The sequence below is a fragment of the Lynx canadensis genome, chromosome D2, assembly GCF_007474595.2.
Source record: "Lynx canadensis isolate LIC74 chromosome D2, mLynCan4.pri.v2, whole genome shotgun sequence".
NCBI classification, from domain to species: Eukaryota; Metazoa; Chordata; class Mammalia; order Carnivora; family Felidae; genus Lynx; species Lynx canadensis.
Genome location: NC_044313.2, coordinates 53402125 through 53422598, shown reverse-complemented (window position 1 = coordinate 53422598; position 20474 = coordinate 53402125). Strand labels below are relative to the sequence as shown.

Below are 20474 nucleotides of genomic sequence, written 5' to 3'. Positions count from 1 at the left end.
GAGAATTGGGAGTGAGTCAGAGGTGAAAATGGCTGTTTCTGTGCAATAATTGTTCCTCTTCACCATCAATAGCTCTACCTGGTTCAATGATTTGAGGACCACCAGAGGAAGTACAGAAATTCCACAGGGAAGGCAAGGGTAGTGGCAGCCACGGGAAGAGAGCAAGGAAGGGATAGGAGGCACAAACTTGTAGAAGGAGGGCACCAAGAATACATAGATCAGCAGTGGGTTTCTAAGAGGGGTCTGAATCCCCAAAAAATCTCCCTAAGGAGGGAAGGATAAAGCATGTAACGTTGTGTTTTTTAGCAGGAAAGGAATAGGAAATACACTAACAACAGTAATAACAAGGAAAGCCATTCTACTTTAGGGGCCCATTAATTCCTACCTTTAGTATATATCCAACTATTTGGCTCCTCACCTTCACTCAGTCAAAAGACATACACACACACACACACACACACACACACACACACACACGTTTGTGCCATGGTCCTCTCTTTGGGAGCCCCAGTCCCCTGGGAATTGATATTTCTTGCTTATTCAGGCCTTCCCCTCCATCCCCGACATAAAAGAGCAAGAGCATACAAAAGGCATTAAATAGACAATTAAATCACAAGGAATTAAATACAACTATCTTAAAGATTTATTAATGAAAAATACTTTACAAAAACAGTATGTTTGGCCCTAAAATAGTTTAGCTGACTCTGAGGGTTTACAATGGTGACTGTGCAAGTGGCAGTAATGGCTCTGCTGCTGACGACAGGAAGGTGTGTTAGTGTGCCTGACTCCATCTGTTCAGAAGGGCAAATGTTACGTTGGCAGCTCTGCATTCTAGGCCTAAGGTGTCGGGGCACAGGGAAGGCTGACCGTTCATAATACCGGGGCAAACAGGCTGCCCTGAATGATGTGGTCAGGACCATGACCACACAGCTACATGTCCCTCTGAGGATGAGATATGGGGAGACAGAAGGTCAGGTAATAAGGATAGGTAAGTAAAACAAAGAATAGAAGTTGGCAGTATACTAGGGAACACAGGATAAAGGCTCAGGTGCAGGTGGGGGCATAAAGGATCCAGGAATAAAATGGTGACCCTAAGATCCTAAGAAATGACTAGTGTCTGGGGTAATATGGATTCATCTGTAAAGTGGCTCAAATAGAGCCCAAACCGCAGTTGCTTCCTTTTGCTAGGTGAAAGAAAATTGGAATTTCAAATATTCCCTCTCAAACAGCCAGGTCTTGTTAGGGGTTCCTGGTACCCCTAGGACACTGCCAACTCTTACGTCGAGATGAGACTAGCACAACCCTAGCAGGGATGCAGGGTGCCAGCTCCTCCACAGTACAGTTTAACAGAGAAGGCCGTGGTTCCAGGAAAGGGAAGGGGTGACCCTTACCACCTATTGTGCTGCAGGGCCCTTGCCCTTATCTGCTCTCTTCCAGGAGCATCTGCTAGAACAAATAGAAACTCCTCTCCCCCTGTTCTCCTGTGCCCAGATTGTGGGGCATAACTGCTTTGCCTCCAGTCATCATCGGGGGGCATATCTACTCTTCGAGGACCAGGGGCTCGAGACCCAGGAGTTGGACCCAAATTCCAAGCTGACCTCAGAGGTTCATGAAGATTGCTTGATGGTGGAGACACAGGGTGAACAATGGGAGGGTGGGAGGATGAATGGAAAAGATCCCCCCAGGACTGAGCATGAGGAACCTGAAGGCCCTGGCGCCTTTCTGGTAGTGTGGCAGTGTGTGTCAGTTGAGGCGTGCACCCTGGAGTACTCAGGAATCTGGCCCCAATATGCTGGTTGGTCTCTGACCATGGTCCCCAAGAGGCATCTATTCTGGAAGGATGGGGGAGACTCTGGTAGTTCAGAGTCCTTCCTGTGTGCTTGACCCCCTGGCAAGTTTCACCCCTGTCACACATAGCCAGAAACTGCTGGACACTCCTCGAAGTTCCTGAAAAGAGAAAAAGAAACCCAAATATTAAGCATCTTCAGTAAACCATTCTCCTTCCCAGAGGATCATTCCTGGCTGTACCTCTCAACTCCCCACACCTCCAAGAGCATACACCTCAGGGGAAGAAGACTAGCTTTGCTTTTAATTTCATTTTTAAGAATTCTTAATATACATCAAAATCAAGTCTCTTCCCTCCTACCTGGGTAAATGTTGCCATACTTCCACTTTACTCCACTATAATTCTTCCTCCACTCCCTCCCCAGGAATGCCTCCCTAATATTGCAAATGTATACTCAGTGTAACAACTCTACTCTTAGAGCCACCACTCCAAAACATCACTCTGCTTTTTCAATTTGGTACCTTCACTCTAGTTAATGTTTCTGCTTACATTCTTGCTCAGTCTCTGAGATCTCTTGTTTTTGTTCACACACTCCTACCACATATATAGTGTGGAATGCCTTTTCTACACATCAATTCCCCTTTACTTAAAAAAAAAAAAATACATAATTTTTAAAAATCACTTCTAAAAAATACTTTACATTCTTTATTTTATAGCCCATCAACATCTGCAATATATTTTTATATGCATGCACATTCTGATTATTTCAGCTTTGAGCTCTTTAAGAACAGAGAGCTACCTTCTTTCTCCCCTATATTCACTATAACATTTAGTGCAGAACAGGCTGCACTAAAATACTGCCTGATGGATCAGATGCCCCTAACGACTGTCAAAGGGGGCTGGCTACCTGGCTGTTCCACTGAGTGATAGAAAGTTCATCTACCCAGAAGGCCTGCTTATCCAAACCTCCCTAAAATTTGGACACATATCAGCAATACTACTCTTCTGTTCTAGAACCACAACCACTCCCTGCCCCAAGGCATTTATATCTGTAAGCCAGGGTTTCTCAATCTCAACACTACTGATATTTTGAGCTGATACTATCTGTTGAGGGGGTGGGGGTGGGTGTAGGTAAACTGCCCTGTGCTTTGTAGGATGTTTAGCAGCATCCTGGCTTCCACTTAATTGATGCCAGTAGTACCTCCTATTTCCCATTGAGAATCATTGCCTTAAGCTATAGATTCAGCCTCTTCATGTGGAAGAAAAGTAGCAAATCTTAATACAGAGGGTCAAAGAAAGCCAAAAGGATGCTACCCACCTTCCCTAGGATTGTCTGGGTCTGTATATATGGCACAGGTATTCCATACATAGGGTCTGTCCAGGTTTCCCATTCATTCCTTGTCCTCCTGACTATACCTCAGCTGAGATTCAGGGGATAGTAGGAGAGAAACTAGCTAATAGATGACACTTTTTGTTTTGGGAGGATCCTAAAGACTGAATATTAACTCCCCTTGGTCGCTTATAAGCTTATCATGATAGAGCCAGTTCAGTTTCTAAAGATCTAGACCAGAGCCCCCCAAATCAAAGAACCATGTTGCCCAAGTAATGATTCAATCACAATTCACCTAAACCAATGATTGATCTTAAAGTGGTAATTCATATCCCTTTACCACCCACCTTGGGACTCCCCCACCCCCAATAGGTATACTGATTTGATCTTTCTAGGTCATCCCTGAAAAGTACCACATTCTGGCACATAATATTAGATTTGGGGAGAGTTACCTGGGGGTCTATGGGGCTCCCCTGTCATGCTGGGCATCAAGACATCTGGGGACAGGAACTGTGGTTGGGGTGGGTAGAGTTGGGGACCAAGGAGAAACACAGGAGGGTCATGGATGACAGGGAGGGAAGAGGAGCTGGAACAACGGTGCCCGGTTTCCAAAGGCTTTTTCCTCGCATTTGATGAATCCTTATAGTGAGACAAGACAAAAAAACATAAAGATGAGGATTAACACACAGCAGGATATGGTTGGGTAAACACAGTGAGGCAAGCAGGGGGAGATGGAGGGGATTAGAGTACCAATATGCCTAGCTCTGGAGAGGGACCCAATTGACTCACTCTTCCCATGAGCTCCTCTAGGGACATCCAGACCACTATGAAATGGAGACACAGAACTGCAGATCCTCTTCCTTTAACCTTTCTCATAGCCCTCACTTTCCCATTCTTTAATGCTAACAGTAGAATCAGACTGAGATAGAAATTTAAAAAGAGAAAAAATAGGAAAGAAAAAAAATCAGAAAGACTGAGAGACTGAAAAAGAAAATTCTATACTCTCTCTAAATATTGGGAACTAAAAATGTATCTCCTTAAATATACAATCAAGAATTCTGCTACTCCACCATCTCCCCCGTCACTGCTATAGTGCAGTCTCCTCTTTTGCCAGTCAAGTTTGTAACCACTGATGATTGTGTCGACTATACTCCACTAGTCATTCACTTTTGTGGCAAAGTCTCAGAAATAGCCCCTTTAATATTTGAAACACTAGTATGTCCAAAATCAAACCAACATCATTCCAAACTCCACCTCCTGGTACCACATTTTCCTAAGTCACCTAGATTCAAATGCTGACATTGCCCTTGATTTCGCACTTCTCATTCACGATTCCTTTAGTTGCCTTTGTCAAGAACACTCATTTCTACCTATAGGTTTTATATTTAAACTCAACTGGACCACTCCCAACAGCCTCCAATCTGATCTTCCTATCCCAGCCTGCTACTTCCTCACTGTGGCCTGTTAAGTTCCTATGTGTAGCAATGGTGATGATCTTTCTTACTTTATCTCTACCATTCCTGTGCCTTTTTCACTGTAACTTTCTTAACTTTTCCCCAACACACCAACCTCATTCCAACTCAGAGCCTTTTCACTTTCTGTTTCTGTTACCTGGAATAGTCTTCCCATGGCTCACACCATCATATCACTGACGTCACTGATCAAATGTTACTTCCTTAGAGCTGATTTGCCTCACTACTGTATCAAAAGTAGCCCTGAAAATAACCACTATTACCTCTCTATTCCTTATCCCCTTGCTTTGTTCTATTCTTCTTGATCATACATTGTCTGGGGTTTACTTGTTTATTGTCTTTCTCTCCTGGTAGAATACACTTCTTTTTACTCCAGTATTCCCAGCACCCTGAATAGCACCTGGAACATTACAGGCACCTAATAAATAATATATTAAATAAAACAATCTATATACCAGTGTATCTTATTTCCTAACCAAGTTGTAAGCTATTCAAGGGCAAAATTTGTGTTATTTCATCAGTGTATGCTCATAGCAACTACCACAGCATGGAACATAGGAAGCATTTACCATATGGCCTAAGGACCAAGTGCCAGTCCTCTCAGCATGTGACATAGCCAACTATTCCTTTATTCTGCACAGAAGAAGTGATGCCATGCTGGTTTCCCTTTTACCTCTCTGGTCCTCACTCCTTTTAGGATTCTTCAGATAAACCATTTAAATATGATATTCATCAGAGATATATCCTTCTTATAATATTCTTTCCTTCTCCTCACAATATTCTTTCCCTCTTTTCAAAGGTTATGATTCTTGAATCTTGGTTTCAAGCTTTTATGTGTCACATCCAAAGGCCTACCAGATATCTCCACTCAAATATAGTATATCCAAAATTATACATATCTCTCCCCTCAAGTACATCATTGTCAACCAATAATTCCAGGTTATCATCCTTGATTCTCCTCTCCCCATATGAATCAGACACCAAGTCCCAATGATTTTTACTTCCTCTTTGGCTCTCCAACATGTCCACTTCTCTCTATGCTCCCAAACTTCGTACTGTGGTTCATGATATGACTCTTAGTTATATTCTTTCCAGTCTCATTTGTTAATTCTGTCCAACAGAGTCCTCGCCAGACTCTAATCCTGCCATGCCAAATAAACTTTTAATTCAATGAATATCTGCTTGAAGTCCCTTTACAGACTATATTCATTTTACTTCCTTCAGGAAGCCTTCCCTGATCCCTCAAGTCTGGTTTAGATGTCCCTTCTATTATGCTTCCATAGCATTAAATCCTATCATATTATAATTCTTTTATTTATCTGTCTCCCCAGGTAGACTGTAAGGGCCATGACAGCAGGGACTACATCTAGCTCACTCACCACTATATCCCCAGCACCAGGCACAATACCTGGAACATATGCTCAATAAGCATTTGTTTAAAAGAATGAGTCAGTGAATAAATAAATGGTATAGGAATCAGGAGAAAGAAAGCCAGCTCCCTAGAAGAGTAACAATTTGCTATTAAATTCACTAACAGTACATGAGAACAAATGTGAGGCAGAAAAGACCACCTTCCCCAAAAAGAATGGCAAGATGTTCACAGTTGTTTAGGAACTTATGAACAATAACTTGGAAAAAATGACTGCTGTTTGGGAGGGAAAGTGGATCTGAAGGACTAGTGGAACAGAGACTTGGTTTTCTCTATGTACCCTTTTGTACCTTTTTATTTTTATATCATGTATCTAAAAAAAAATTTTTTTTAATCTTTATCAAACTGACCTAGTGAACAAGCTTTAATGCACTAGAGATTTGCATCCTAACCTCCATTGTAATGAAAACTCAATTTGCTTGGGCAAGTATGTGAAATTCTCAAAAGCATAATTTATAAAGCCAGCCACTGAAACTATCTGACTTTGTTGATCTCTGTTGACTTGGTTGTCCCTTTCACCTACAGATCACTGCATTAATTCCATATGAAAAGCCTCAAGGAGGAAGATTTTAAATTACTTTCCTTTTCTTGCCAAGCACATGCTTTATTTTAGCATGAAAGCATACTAGATCCCATTCAATCATATACTGGAGTGGGGAGGAAAAGGCAAAAAAAAATATCTCATCCCATCTCTTCCCTTCCTTTGATTAGTACAATGGGTTTTGATCCAATCAGCAGCCATTGATTCTCAGACTTCTCTCAAGGCTAGTAGGACTCTTCTCACCCTAGGGAACCCTTGAATATGCCTTCCAGAACTGCTCTAGGGAAGGGACATCCCTCTGGGCTCTAACAAAATGTATGTCAATAAAGTAATGACTATGTGTCATCATTTTTGCTGAGTGCACATGGCTTTCCCCCAAATTACAGCTTTTAATTTCCCCTGCCCCTTCACATATAGTGTATTTTTACCTAGCAAAAGAAAGACAGTGCTCTGAATAGAGACCCTGATTCTACTTACAAAACTGTGGGAAGAGACTGGAGCCTCGTCCCTCTCTGAGACAACTGTGCCACTGAGACTGCGTGAGATGCGGTGGAAGTTCTCTGCACCATACTGATCATCCTCCCCATACTCCCTGCTGGGGCCTCGGCAAGGTGCAGCCTTCAAACACACAGACATACAGAGGCAGACAAAAAACACCAGACCTATGGTTTTCCCACAGACCCTGTCCCCAGGGGTATGGGAGAAAATAGGGTAAGACTCACTAGTACAGACCTGAATTAATGTATTTGAAAGGTAGTGGCCATATGACAATCTTTTCTCATTCAAAAGAAGCCCCATCATTAACCTTGTTCTCTTCTAACAGCCCCACATTATCATATTCCTGCTTTACCACCAACCCTACCAGTTATATCTTTCCACACTTCCTGTCCCAATGCACCACCCCATGCCAGCACTTTAGGACCTGAGGCTGCTACCTGAGAAGCAGGCACTGTGCTGACTTCATGGAGACTGTGCTCCATTTCTGCTGTTGGGGTCCTTGAGAGACCCAGGCCAGGGGCTGAGTGCAACCTCCTCCCCACACCATCTGCAGAGCCTGAGGAGGAAAACATAAATACAGTTTGAAGCCATCTCTTCTCCCGAAGCCTAACTTCAGCATGAGAGCAAGAAACTCAGTTCTTTTTTCATGAAATAACAAAGAAGCATCCCTAAATCCAGTGAAGGATGTACTCCTGAGATGTAGAAACAGGAGTTTCAGAATACGGATAGTTTCCTATAGGCCACAAGAGTCTCAGAACACAGGCTTTAAAGAACATTGTTATAGAAGGGGCTCTGTGGACAGACAACTGAATGTCCCCATCTTGCCTTGTTTCATTTATGTAAGCACAATCAGCTTTACTTCTCTCAGACTTACGCCCAAGACTTAAAATATATACAGAGGAAATTGTCCGACAAAGTTGTTCTCTAGAGCATCTGTGATGACAAAGGGAACATTATCTTCTGTCCAGTTAGAAATTGAAATGAACATAGTAATCATCTATCAAACCTCCTCATATTATATAACAGGAAAATGAGTTCCAGGGTCTGAAAGGTAGTAAGTAGATTAACCAGAATTAAAATTCAAGTCTCTTGATTTTCACTTCCTATTACTATGAGTAGGAGCTCTTCAACAATATTTTATACGTGTAATGCTCTTTTATTTCCCCATTGGCTTCTCTCAATCACTAAATGCTTAAATTCTGAACCATTACTAAATGCTTATCTCTTCCTCAACATCTTGCTAGATTATTAAGAGCTGCTCCAAACTGGATATGTGACTCCCAAGGGGCTTGCCCCAATACAACTAATTAAGTCTTCCATTCTGAAAATGCACATGCCCTTGACCTACATTTGGTGTATATGTCTATCACCAATTCATATCTTGATTTGGTATTTTGATTCTAATATATGTATCTGGCTCAAGGAGGATATTCCTGATACTAATCTAAAAGATCAAGCTAAATATTACTTTTAGTATTTCCTGGTACTTAAATGCAGAGGTTCCAATACCACCTGAGATTCATCTAGGAGCTTTTAAAAATACAGATTCCTGTACCTCTCCACAGCCCTGCTGAATCAGAATCTTTGTGGTGTGGAGTCTGGGAATATTTCTTTTTAAAAGGTTCCCCAAGGGGCACCTGGCTGGCTCAGTCAGTGGAGCATATGACTCTGGATCTCAACGTTGTGAGTTGGGAGTAGAGATTACTTAAAAGTAAAATCTTTAAAAATCAATAAATAAAATAAAATAAAACAAAACAAAAGGATTCCCTGAAAAGCATAGGAGAATATCCTCAAACATTGTTGAAGAAAATTTGAAATGTTATAGTCTTCTTAAAAAGCTGTTTAGAAATATCCATTAAAAATGAAATATATTTACCCTTTTATCCAACAATCCTACTCCTGGGAATAAGAAGCAAAAATACCAGTTTACTGAGGCATTATTTAAAGTGGCCAAAAAACTAGAAATAAAGTAACACCCATTTATAGCAGGATGGCTAAATACACTATGGTATTTTCAATAACAAATATTGCCCAGGGGCACCTGGGTGGCTCAGGTGATTAAGCTTCTGACTTCAGCTCAGGCCATGATCTCACAGTTCCTGAGTTTGGCCCCACACACGTTGGGCTCTGTGCTGACAGCTTAGAGCCTGCTTCAGATTCTGTGTCTCCTTCTCTCTCTGCCCCTCCCCCTCTTGCACTCTGTCTCTGTCTCTCTCTCAAAAATAAATAAACATTAAAAAAAATTAAAAATATTGCCCAGCCACTAAAACTAATGAATTGAGTTAAACTAGATGACTTAGAGGGATTTTCATAAAGTATTGTTAAGTTAAAAGGGAAAAAATTGGGGCGTCTGGGTGGCTCAGTTGGCTAAGCACCTGACTCTTGATTTTGGCTCAGGTCATGATCTCCTGCTCATGAGATCGAACCCTGTGTTGGGCTCTGCACTGTGCACAGCCTGCTTGAGATTCTCTCTCTATCCCTCCCCTACTCATGTGCGCGCTCTCTCTCTCAAAATAAATAAATAAACTTAAAAAGGGGGAGGGGGGGAATCTGTAATACTAACCCTAGGCAAAAAAAACAAAAAACAAAAAAACAAAAACGTATATTTAGGTCTACATAGGATTATATCAACAGAAAAATACAGAAATATGCATATTAGATTACTACCTGGGAAGGTGGAGGATAAAAGGCAGGAGGGACTCATGCAAGGGGATCAGAGATAAACAGAAAAATGTCTGTAATAAAAACAACATGTGTGCTGTCATCCCATTTATATAAAATTATTTCTGTGTTTTTTTAAAAAACACTCCTCAGCTGACTCTGATGGGCAGCCAGATCTAAGAATTATAGCTGTAATGGTTAGAATTTGGTGCTCCTCAAGTAAAGTCAAGTGTGATTCCTAGACAAGGTGGTAGCCACTGGAACCTTCTGAAGGGAATAGACTTTTTTTTTTCATTTTTTAAAGTTTATTTACTTATTTTGAGAGACAGAGACAGCAGAGTGGGGGAGGCGCAGAGAGAGAGAGAGAGAGAGAGAGAGAGAGAGAGAGAGAGAGAATCTCAAGCAGGCTCTGCACTGCCAGCACAGAGCACAACGTGGGGCTTGAACTCATGAAACCACGAGATCATGACCTGAGCTGAAACCCAGAGTTGGACATTTAACTGACTGAGGCACCCATGTGCCCCTGGGAATAGACTAATTCTTTTAAAGATATTTCAGCAGAGGTGAAGGTGGCCACCTATAAGGAGCTGAGGGGATTTATGGATTTGACAGAAGGTAGGGTTAAGATGTACTGCTCAATAGTAACAAGAAGAAAGCCTACCAGACATCATGCACTTCCTGATATAGAAATACAAAGTACCATCTCTGAAATCTTATTTAAAAATATTGGTGGGGCGCCTGGGTGGCTCAGTCGGTTGAGTGACCGACTTCGGCTTAGGTTGTGATCTTGCAGTCTGTGAGTTCGAGCCCCGCATCAGGCTCTGTGCTGACAGCTCAGAGACTGGAGCCTGCTTCACATTCTGTGTCTCCCTCTCTCTCTGCCCCTCCCCCACTCATGCTCTGTCTCTCTCTCTCTCTGTCAAAAATAAACAAACATTAAAATAAATAAATAAATAAATAAATAAATAAATAAATAAATAAATATTTTGGGGGTGACTGGCTGGCTCAGCCAGTAGAGCACTTGACTCTTGATCTTGGGGTCATGAGTTCAAGCCCCACTTTGGGTGTAAAAATTACTTAAAAAAATAAAATCTTTTTTAATTTTTTTTTTTTAACGTTTATTTATTTTTGAGACAGAGAGAGAGACAGAGCATGAACGGGGGAGGGTCAGAGAGAGGGAGACACAGAATCTGCAACAGGCTCCAGGCTCTGAGCTGTCAGCACAGATCCCGATGAAGGGCTCGAACTCACGAACTGTTGGACGCTTAACCGACTGAGCCACCCAGGCGCCCCCCAAAAAAATAAAATCTTAAAAAAAATTGAACCTGATTTTAATTAAGCCTCTACCCCTAATTACCAGATCACAGAAAAACAGGGGCTAGAAGAACATGTTTTAAAAAAGAAAAAAACTACCAGAATATAATCAGTAAAATCTAGAATGTGGATTTGACAAATGACCAAATCTTCCATAAATAAATTACCAGACAAAAATTTTATAGGCTAAAAAAAGCCTTGAGACATATCAACCGAATGCAATGTGTAGATCTTGTTTGAATACTAATTTGAAATAAACCAACTGTGAAAAGACATATATGGCACAATTGAGAAAATGTGAATACTGGCTAGTTACTATATTACATTAAGAAATTATTGTTAATTTTCTAGATATAATAAAATTATAGTTTTGCATTTAAAAAGAGTCACTATTTCTTAGAGATACATTCCATATTATGTATGGATGAAATGATACAATGTCTGGAATTTGCTTTAAAATAATCCAGTAGAGGAGTGCCTGGCTGGCTTAGTCAGTACAGCATGCAATTCTTAATCTCAGGGTCATGAATTCAGGCCCCACACTGGGTGTAGAGATTACTCAAGGAAATAAAAATAAAATAAAATAAAATGAGTAAATAAATAAATAGATAGATATTAAAATAATCCAGTAGGCAGAGGCTATAGGTAAACCAGAATTGGCCATACGTTGATAACTGGCCAAGATAATCACTATGGAAGCTAGTCATAAGTAGCTAGTCATAAGTACTAGCTTATTGGACAGCTATTGTAACATTTACTCTTACTCATTACTTTTGAATATATTTGAAATTTTCCCTAACAAAAAGTTATTTTTTATTTTTAAGATAATGTCTGCCTAACTTCAAAATTCTATGAAATTTAGAATAGAGGTCAAGGACAATGTTTATATACAACTCTTTAGGAACTATAATCATGTCAAAATTAATCTGGTCACAAAACACCATATACTATACGATTCCATTATATCATATGTCCAAAATAAACAAATATATAGCCAAAAACTAGATTAGAGGTTGCCTGAGGCTGGAGGAGAGAGGGGTAGGGGGGATAGGGAGTGACTACTAAGGGGAATAGGGCTTCTTTTTGGGGTGATTAAAACACTTTAAAACTGATTGTGGTGGGGCACTTGTGTGGCTCAGTTGGCTAAGCATCTGGCTCTTGATTTTGGTTCAGGTCATGATCTCATGGTTTGTGAAATTGAGCCCTGTGTCAGGCTCTGCATTGACAGCGTGGAACCTGCTTTGGATTCTCTATCTCCCTTTCCCTTTGCCCCTCCCCTGCTCACATTCTCTCTCTCAAAATAAATAAACTTAAAAAAAAAAAAAACTGATTGTGGTGATAGATGGGCATATATATATGTGAATATACTTAAAAAACACTGAATTATACATATTAAGTAGGTGATTTGTATGATATGTAAGTTATTTATCAATAAGGCTTTTACATTTTTTTAAGTCATAAGTCAGATAGGGAAAAACAAATACTATATGACCTCACTTTGTGGAGTCTAAAAAAAGCTAAATTCATTGAAATATAGAATGGTAGTTGAGGGGCACCTAGGTGGTTTAGTCAGTTGAGCATCCAACTCTTGATCTCAGCTTGGGTCTTGATCTCAGGGTTGTGAGTTTAAGCCCCGTCTGGGGCTCTATATTGTAGTCCTTAAAAGTGTTTCAAAAGAAAAATACTAATGGATATATTGTAAGACTATCATGGGAATAAACTATATACATATATTGTAACAATTTGCTTTTTATAAAAACAAAACAATATAAATATAAATACTAAATATAAATATATAGTATATATGCATAAAAAACAAAGCCAGAAGTAAACTCATGAAATTAATAGTGGGATTATCAATGATTTTTGTTAGTTTATATATTTTCAAAACTATCCACAATGAAAAATGTTCCTATTTTGGGTAACATAAGAATTTTTTTTATTTGGGTTTTTTTTTGGTAATATAATACTTGACAGTTTAATTTTAATTGCAATATATTCTTTTATATGTGTTTATTATTAAAACACTTGACATTTGTATTTTCTTTCTCCCTTAGATAGGAAGCTAATTGAGGAAGACACCAGCTTTTCCTCATTCTTTAGAATCTTCCCATCCTGCCCTGCCCCGTGTACCTAAGGAGAATTTTAATAAACATTATTGCAAAGTCTACACTGTGATGCATATCCTAAAAAACATATCTTAATATCAAATCTTATATTTATGTGACACCCTCCCTCCCCAATAGCTTCTGGGAATAGCTTCTAGGTACTCAGTAAATACCTGTATGGCTGTATTTAAACATCAACTGGCAGTATAACCTGTACTGTTATGGAAACTGAGCTAAAGATAAAGTTCTCTGAGTTCAATTTCACAGAATCATACATATCATTTTCAGAGTTGGAGGGCATCTTGGGACACCTGGGCAGCTCAGTCAGTTGAGTGTTGGACTTCAGCTCAGGTCATAATCTTGAGGTTTGTGGGTTCGAGCCTTGCATCAGGCTCTGTGCTGACAGCTTAGAGCCTGGAGCCTGATTCGGATTCTCTCTCTCTCTCTCTCTCTCTCTCTCTCTCTCTCTCTCTCTCTGCCCCTCCCCCACTCATGCCGCTCTCTCTCTCAAAAATAAATAAACATTTATTAAAAAAAAAAAAAAAGGGGGCGCCTGGGTGGCGCAGTCGGTTAAGCGTCCGACTTCAGCCAGGTCACGATCTCGCGGTCCGTGAGTTCGAGCCCCGCGTCGGGCTCTGGGCTGATGGCTCGGAGCCTGGAGCCTGTTTCCGATTCTGTATCTCCCTCTCTCTCTGCCCCTCCCCCATTCATGCTCTGTCTCTCTCTGTCCCAAAAATAAATAAACGTTGAAAAAAAAAAATTAAAAAAAAAAAAAAAAAAGAGTTGGAGGGCATCTTTAAAAAGAAAATCACTGAACCAATTCTCTAATTTTGCAGGTAAAAACTCAGCCATGGAATATCAAGTGACTTGTCCAAATTTATACTGACAGTTAATGATGGAACCAGAATAGTTCAGGCTTTGGAGTTCTTAAGTATATCAATCTAAGTTATAAATATTCTTCATGTCTACAATTTCCAGAACAAGTCTGTGAAGTACATTTAAGGTACAGACTTCATTCTTCACACAATATAATCTAATGGATAGCCAATGAATGGGTACCCTACAAGCATACAACCTTGAATATTTTAAAGCTGGTAGTTGCTGAAGGGATCAGGGAAGCTCTTGATATTTCTGATTCAGTATGATCTAGAAATGCCACTTTACAGATCTGGCTCAATGTGGACACCCTCACTGCAAGTTGGATCTGGAAGCTAGATCATGGATTAGTTCAGTTCCCTCCTGAGCCATAAAAGGATGACTTTTCTTTTCAGCCTCCCCTACTTCAGGCTGAGTCTCTCTCAAAGACCTATGAACCATTCCTTAGCACAGAATGCCCAGAAAGCACAACAGCCCTGGCATATACTCATTGGTTTCTTCCTTTAGAAGGAGGGAATTGGACCATTAATGATTATTCTCTCCCCATTTTCTACTATAGCTAGAAAACGGTCTAGCTCTTGTCCTAAAGTCTTCATAAATAAAGTCAGAAGATCTACCATCTCTTAGCTAGGATGTTATTTGGACAGAACACCACCCCTCGTCTTGTTCTGCTTTCGGCTTTTATATGTCTCCCACTCCCCCTGCCCATGGTTACATTCTTACCTGTTTGGTTAAATGAATGCCAGGCCACATCTTGCTGCCCCCATCCAGAACAGCCAGCTTGAGAAGCCTGAAGACTGGCTTGGTAGAGAGACTCCAATTCTGAGGTCTCCTGCTCTGTGTCTTGGTTCCAATGTGGATGCAAAAGGATGTGGTTTCTTTCTGGATAGGCTACACAGGTATGGGAATCACGGGGGGGGGACTTCATTCCTGGCCCAGGGACCCCATGTTTAAGCTGAGAATCACAGAGCCTTGTGACATTTACCCAGGAGTCCAAAGGCAAGGAAGTCCCCAAGTCGACACTGCTGCCCAGTTCCTTAGGCCTAGCGTCTCTAACTTGAGATGGCTTTCCTTGATACATGCTTGGATCTGCCAACCTGGGCTGTCTTCCCCTAGAAGTTTCACTATTAAGCAGCCCAGAGTTCATGGCAAGAGAAGGATAATCAGCAGGTTCTTCCCAGGAAGGTAGTCTGTCCCTCCCATCCAAAGAGGGTTGTTGTTTTGCCCAAGGCCAATGGCCTTTCCCTCGACCCTGTGGGAAAGGAAGCTTAGAGTCAGAAGGGGAAGAGTTCTTTCTTAGACTGGTTGGCAAACTTCTATCCTGGGAACCTGTGCCATCCCTTGTGGAGGCACCTTGCATCCTCTGGAATTGCTCTGCTAGAGAACGGACAAGCCCCTTTGTGCTTGGAAACTCTGGCCTATAGGGATCCTCGCTGCCAGCATCCACTTTTGAAGTCAACAAGGTTTTGAGGCTTTTGGCTTGGAGGCATTCGTTAGTCTTCTGCACAGTATCAGGAGAGTGAAGCATAGGTGAGGAAGCAGCAGGCATTACAGTGTGGCAGGCCCTGTACAGGGGAAGGCTGGACTGAGCTGATGAACTTGAAGGACTACAGCCTAGTCTGTGTGCATCTCCTCTCTCAGAGGTGTCTGTTCCAGTTGAGTGTGACCAAGGCATCACCTGGGATGAGACAACAGGGTCCCTCTTTTCTTGGAATGGCTGTTCTTGATCAATTCCTCTTCCTTCTTGTGGGAGGAACCTGGTACAGCTGCTGTTGTCACCCTTGTAGCCTTGCAGCTTACTCTCTGGTACATCTAATGGTTCCCAACCACAATGAGCATTCTTCTCAGTCCTCCCTGGTGTTTTAGGTAAGGCCTCCCTGTGGAGCGTAGAGGGGTCAATGCTATCCTCAACTGAAGTCAGAAGGTTCGAGGCAGACCTACTGGGGGAATTGTGCTGTGGGGCAGACAGGGCAGATGACTCTGGGAAGAGTGATGAGTGTGACTCATGGCAGGAAGCAGGTGAGTGGATGAAAGAACTGGCCCCAAACTCTGTATTCGTGCAGGGTTCTAGTTGAGCCTCCCGGCTTAACAATACTTGGAGCGGGATAGGCTGTTCACTGAAATAAATGGAGAGAGCCAGTCATAAGCTGCCTTAAATGACAAGATCACTTACAAAAAGACCTGTTCATCTGATTCCCATTTCTAGCCATTCACAGAGGGAATGGTAAAAATAAACAGAAAGACAAGCACAAGTACAGTCAACGGTTCAGAGGTTCAAAAGAGAAGGCAGGCACATGGTCAGCTCACACCCAAGCAATAGGTAATATTAATTCTCTTTATTAAATACCCTCACCAAAGCTGCACACAGTAATATTAAATGAAGTCTTTGTCAATATTCTTCACTACCTGTAAAATCCCATTCCAATCATATTCTTCTTGCAAATTAAAAAAAACAAAAATTGCTAGTCCCACATGCAGATGACATGAAGGTGAGCAAAGCCTAGAAGTCACTCATACCTAGGGTCCTGAGAGGCAGACCAGCCCAAAGAACCAAAAGCCACATTTACAGAGTACAGGGTGATTTTGGTTCGTGGGATTACACAGAATTCAACTACTTCAAGTGTGTTTTCATAATCTGGATTTGGTTGTATTATTCACTGAGATATTTTCCCAAAGTAATACACTGTGACTCTCCAAAGATTTGGGAGTGAGACTAGGAATTACCTGCATTTACTCAGTTTCTTACTAATAGTTTTGTATTTCTGACCTAAAAAACTCAGTGTTAGAAGCACTTAAATAAAACCTCAATTACTTACATCAAGTGGCATAAGTTTTCTAGAGAGAGTTTAGTTGCCTAAATTGCTTATATTCAAAACGTACCTCTGATCAGATTCGCAGATCATCATTCAACTACTAGAGTACACAGTAGGAGAAAAGAAGAAGGAAGATCTCAGCTATTATTATTAAATTTGAAAGAATACACTCTCAACTTCTGTGGGTAGAACCACCCAGTCACCCTTACAACATTAGGAAGACTACGTCCTTCTACTTCCACAGGGGACCTAATGGAGTGAAACAGACCTGGATTTGAAGTCCACCCCTCTACCACTTACTAGCTGAGTAACCATGGGTACTTTATGCATTTTATCCTCCCTGAGCTTGAGTTTCCTTATTTATAAAATATTACTAAATAATAGACTAATAGTCCCTATCTCCTAAGATTATTGTGAGAATTAAAGTGGTTAGCTTAGTACCTGGACATAGGCAAATGTTCAGAAAATGTTAGCTGCTCTTATAATATTTATATTCTGAAAACTACTCAGGCTTATTAAAAGCCAAAATTAATTTTAACTTAAACCTACATATTGTAAGTAAGAGCCAAATTCAAAGCTAAAGTGTGAAAGCTATACCAGTGGCCCTGGGGAAGTGCTGCCCATAGGAAAGCAAAACAAAGGGAATCTTTGTGTCTCTTCTCTATGGTTCAATTAGAGCAAAGAACACTGCTTTCTCTGCTTCCATGAGGGACAGAAAGCACTGAAATCCCAAAACAAATCACATGGTTTTTACTGCAACATGGAACAGTTCAGATTGCCATGTCTGAGAATATAATATGTACATATTTAATAATCACATTATTATACCAGTCCAAGGACAAAGTCACCCACAGGAAATATGGACAAATGGTCTATTTATTATGCTATACTTTCTGTATCTTTCTAGGAGCTATTAAGAAAACGACTGGCAGTGGGATGAGTTTTCTGTGTGTCTAATCTGAGAAGAAAATATTTTCAGAGGACTCTTCTCTCTCCTCTGTAGTCACCAAGACTAGGAGAGTTCTGACTATGGAGCACCCATGGTCATGTCCTCCCCTGGTGTCCATAAACTACAGTGGATCCCAGGCACTACCTTGTTGGCTGAGGGAGGGCCGCCCCCTGTGAAGGGGGGCAGGCTGAGGGCTGCGACGGCTGCGGCGATGATGATTGCTGCTGCTGCATGCGATCCTGCAGGCTCCGTGCTTTTCGAATACTGATTTGCAACTTCTTATCGACTAGGGCTCTGCTGTGCGTGCTAGAGCTGGCACCATGCAGGGCAAGTCTTAGTTTAGCTAAAATGCAAAAGAAAATATAGCAGAAACAGAACACAAAATACAAACAAAAATAAAAATAAAATTGAACCAAAAATGAGCAAAGATATGCAGTAAAACTCAAAATGTGCAGCAGGAATGCAAGGCATGGACCATGCACATACTGTCCAGGGTACAGAGCTGGCTCTGGCTATAAGGAACATTCATGGAAGCCATGGAGGCCAAACAGATTAATCCAAATTTAAAAAAACAAACAAATAAAAAGCTAAACTAAAATGAGTTAAGAAGATAAACTGGTGCTTCCATCTTAGAGACTGCCACTCTCATCCTTTGCAACTGACCTGTCCGACTCTGGTCTCCACACTTTGCTCCCAACTTCCCCTTCCCGACAGTCAACAGCAGAAATAAGATCCAAATCTGCATCTGTCTTTACAGAACACAGCTTCTTGTGGGTCACATTTAAGAACCAGATATAAATGCTAAGCCTTAGTCCTTCACTGTAACCTTATGGTGCAGCATACCAGGAAAGCAAGGGAAGAACATGAATCATATATGCAGTGCAAAGTCACAGGCCTGGGAAATCACAGCCAATATATTCATTTCTTCTTGCCATAAGCTCCACCTAACTAGTCAGTGACTAGAGAAAGAACAGACTAACCTCAAATCTGATGTCTAACTTGGGATAAGAAGGTAGGCATGGCTGGATAGTTCATCTACAGACTCCTGATGAGGTCATTCCAGTAAATATCCATAGGCCAGATGACAGCGCAGGGCACACTTAAAAATCTGAAGGGCAACAATAGCTAAAGGGCCTCAGTTTGGGAGACTGACAGTGAGGAGACATAAAAGCTGTTTTCATCCCAACTGAGCGATGACACTAATAATACCTATCTCAAAGTTAGTCAACATTGCCATAGCTGTAGCAGTTAGAGTTACTTACAGATAGCTTCGTTACAGAGAGCCAAAGCTGCAGCACAGTCTCCCTTCTGTTCCAGATGCAGCGACTCTTCAAACACTGAATCTGCCTCTCGCAAGGACCTCTCAAAGCCGTCACTCCTCCCTGAAAGGGCCAGTACTTTTCATTTTCATTACAATTTGTTCCACCTTTTTCTATGTAGTATTGTTTCCCTTAAGGGCACATAGATCCTTGCTGCTGAGCCTTTGATCTACCCTTATTCTAACTCTCCATTGCTATGAAGAAGTCTCTGAAACATGTAGGACATCCATTTTTGCCTTAACCAAGACATTGCCAAGGCCATGAAAAAGGAGTATGTCATTGTCCACCACATATTCCAACTCCAAGAGCTCTTAAGGGGGTCCCTCCAGAAAAGAACACAGTATTGTCTACAGCAGAAGGGTGGATTCTTATGCCTGGAACTGACCTGTTTCCACAGTGCAACAAGATACATCTTGCCAACCAGTGTCAGAATGCCCCAGATCTCTACAGAGACCTCTACTGCTGTGTTAAGGCAAAAGTGGCTTCACTACTCTGTGGAAAGCCATCTGTAAAATTTCTTTCCTACATCAATTCACAGTCCTCTCTGTACCACCCTCAACTGGAAAATTAGTACACCTCTTGGGCACGAGTGCTTTACAGTTCCTAACCTCAATATATCCACCAGGGCAGTTGAACAGCCTTTGTTGTTGGTTTGCAACCACATTCCTTTCATCAGCACTCCTAAGTATTTTCTTTTATCATGCTCTTGCTTGCCAAACCTACTGCAAAAGTCACTTTCCCATAGAGGGAGCATGAAATATTCCTTCCTCCCCTGAAAGCAAATGTGTACCAAAGCAGGTGCAAAAGAGTTCAAGTACAGTGCCAGATGAAAAAGCAAGTACTGCAAGGTCAACTTTTGTAAAAGAACGCTCAAGTTTATGTGTCCCCTTGGCTCTTACTCACTGATAAACTGGTAGTAAGCTGTATTGTAAATTCACTCACAATGGTGAATTTTGGTGAGTTTTCACATGCTCACAAGAAAAAAAATATCAAAATGTCAGTCATTTCTCCCATAATCTCCCCATCTTCCACTTACCTCCAACTTGACATGGTAAGAAAGGCTCTTCCATACCCCTAACATTAATTTCCTAATTCACTGTGGCCTTTGGAGAGCAATGGGAGGGCAGTGAAGTAGTAAGTTGGTTCTGAAGAACTTGGCATTCAGGTTCTATCCCACATCAAGAGATCTGATACCTACCCTCCAGGCCTAAGGTCTTCTCATAATATTTGACAATTGGATCTATATAATCTTTATAATGAGAGATGGTAGTGAGAGCCATCAAAACAAAAAAGTTTCTCTATAGATATACAGGCACACTACAATTGATCACTGTACTAGATTTTAATTCTAATCCTCTAGAATCTTAGCACTCCATTC

General features: G+C 41.2%; 1 protein-coding gene across 11 annotated transcripts in view; it reads right to left on the bottom strand.

Annotated features, from left to right (window-relative positions):
* Positions 1–620: 620 nt before the first annotated feature.
* USP54 (ubiquitin specific peptidase 54) overlaps positions 621–20474 on the bottom strand; it is a 133937-nt gene continuing 114083 nt past the window's right edge. For 6 of the 11 annotated variants that reach the window (XM_030334354.2, XM_030334350.1, XM_032595291.1 and 3 more), the window contains 7 exons: positions 19040–19159; positions 17922–18120; positions 14739–16132; positions 7494–7612; positions 7036–7176; positions 3569–3755; positions 621–1947 (listed from right to left, as the gene is read on the bottom strand). In XM_030334354.2, the coding sequence (XP_030190214.1) occupies positions 1388–1947; positions 3569–3755; positions 7036–7176; positions 7494–7612; positions 14739–16132; positions 17922–18120; positions 19040–19159 (2720 nt within the window). In that variant the 3' untranslated portion in view covers positions 621–1387. Of the gene's footprint in view, positions 1948–3568; positions 3756–7035; positions 7177–7493; positions 7613–14738; positions 16133–17921; positions 18121–19039; positions 19160–20474 lie in introns of those variants that run through there. The other 5 variants (XM_030334357.1, XM_030334360.1, XM_030334358.1 and 2 more) reach the window with 4 other exon arrangements.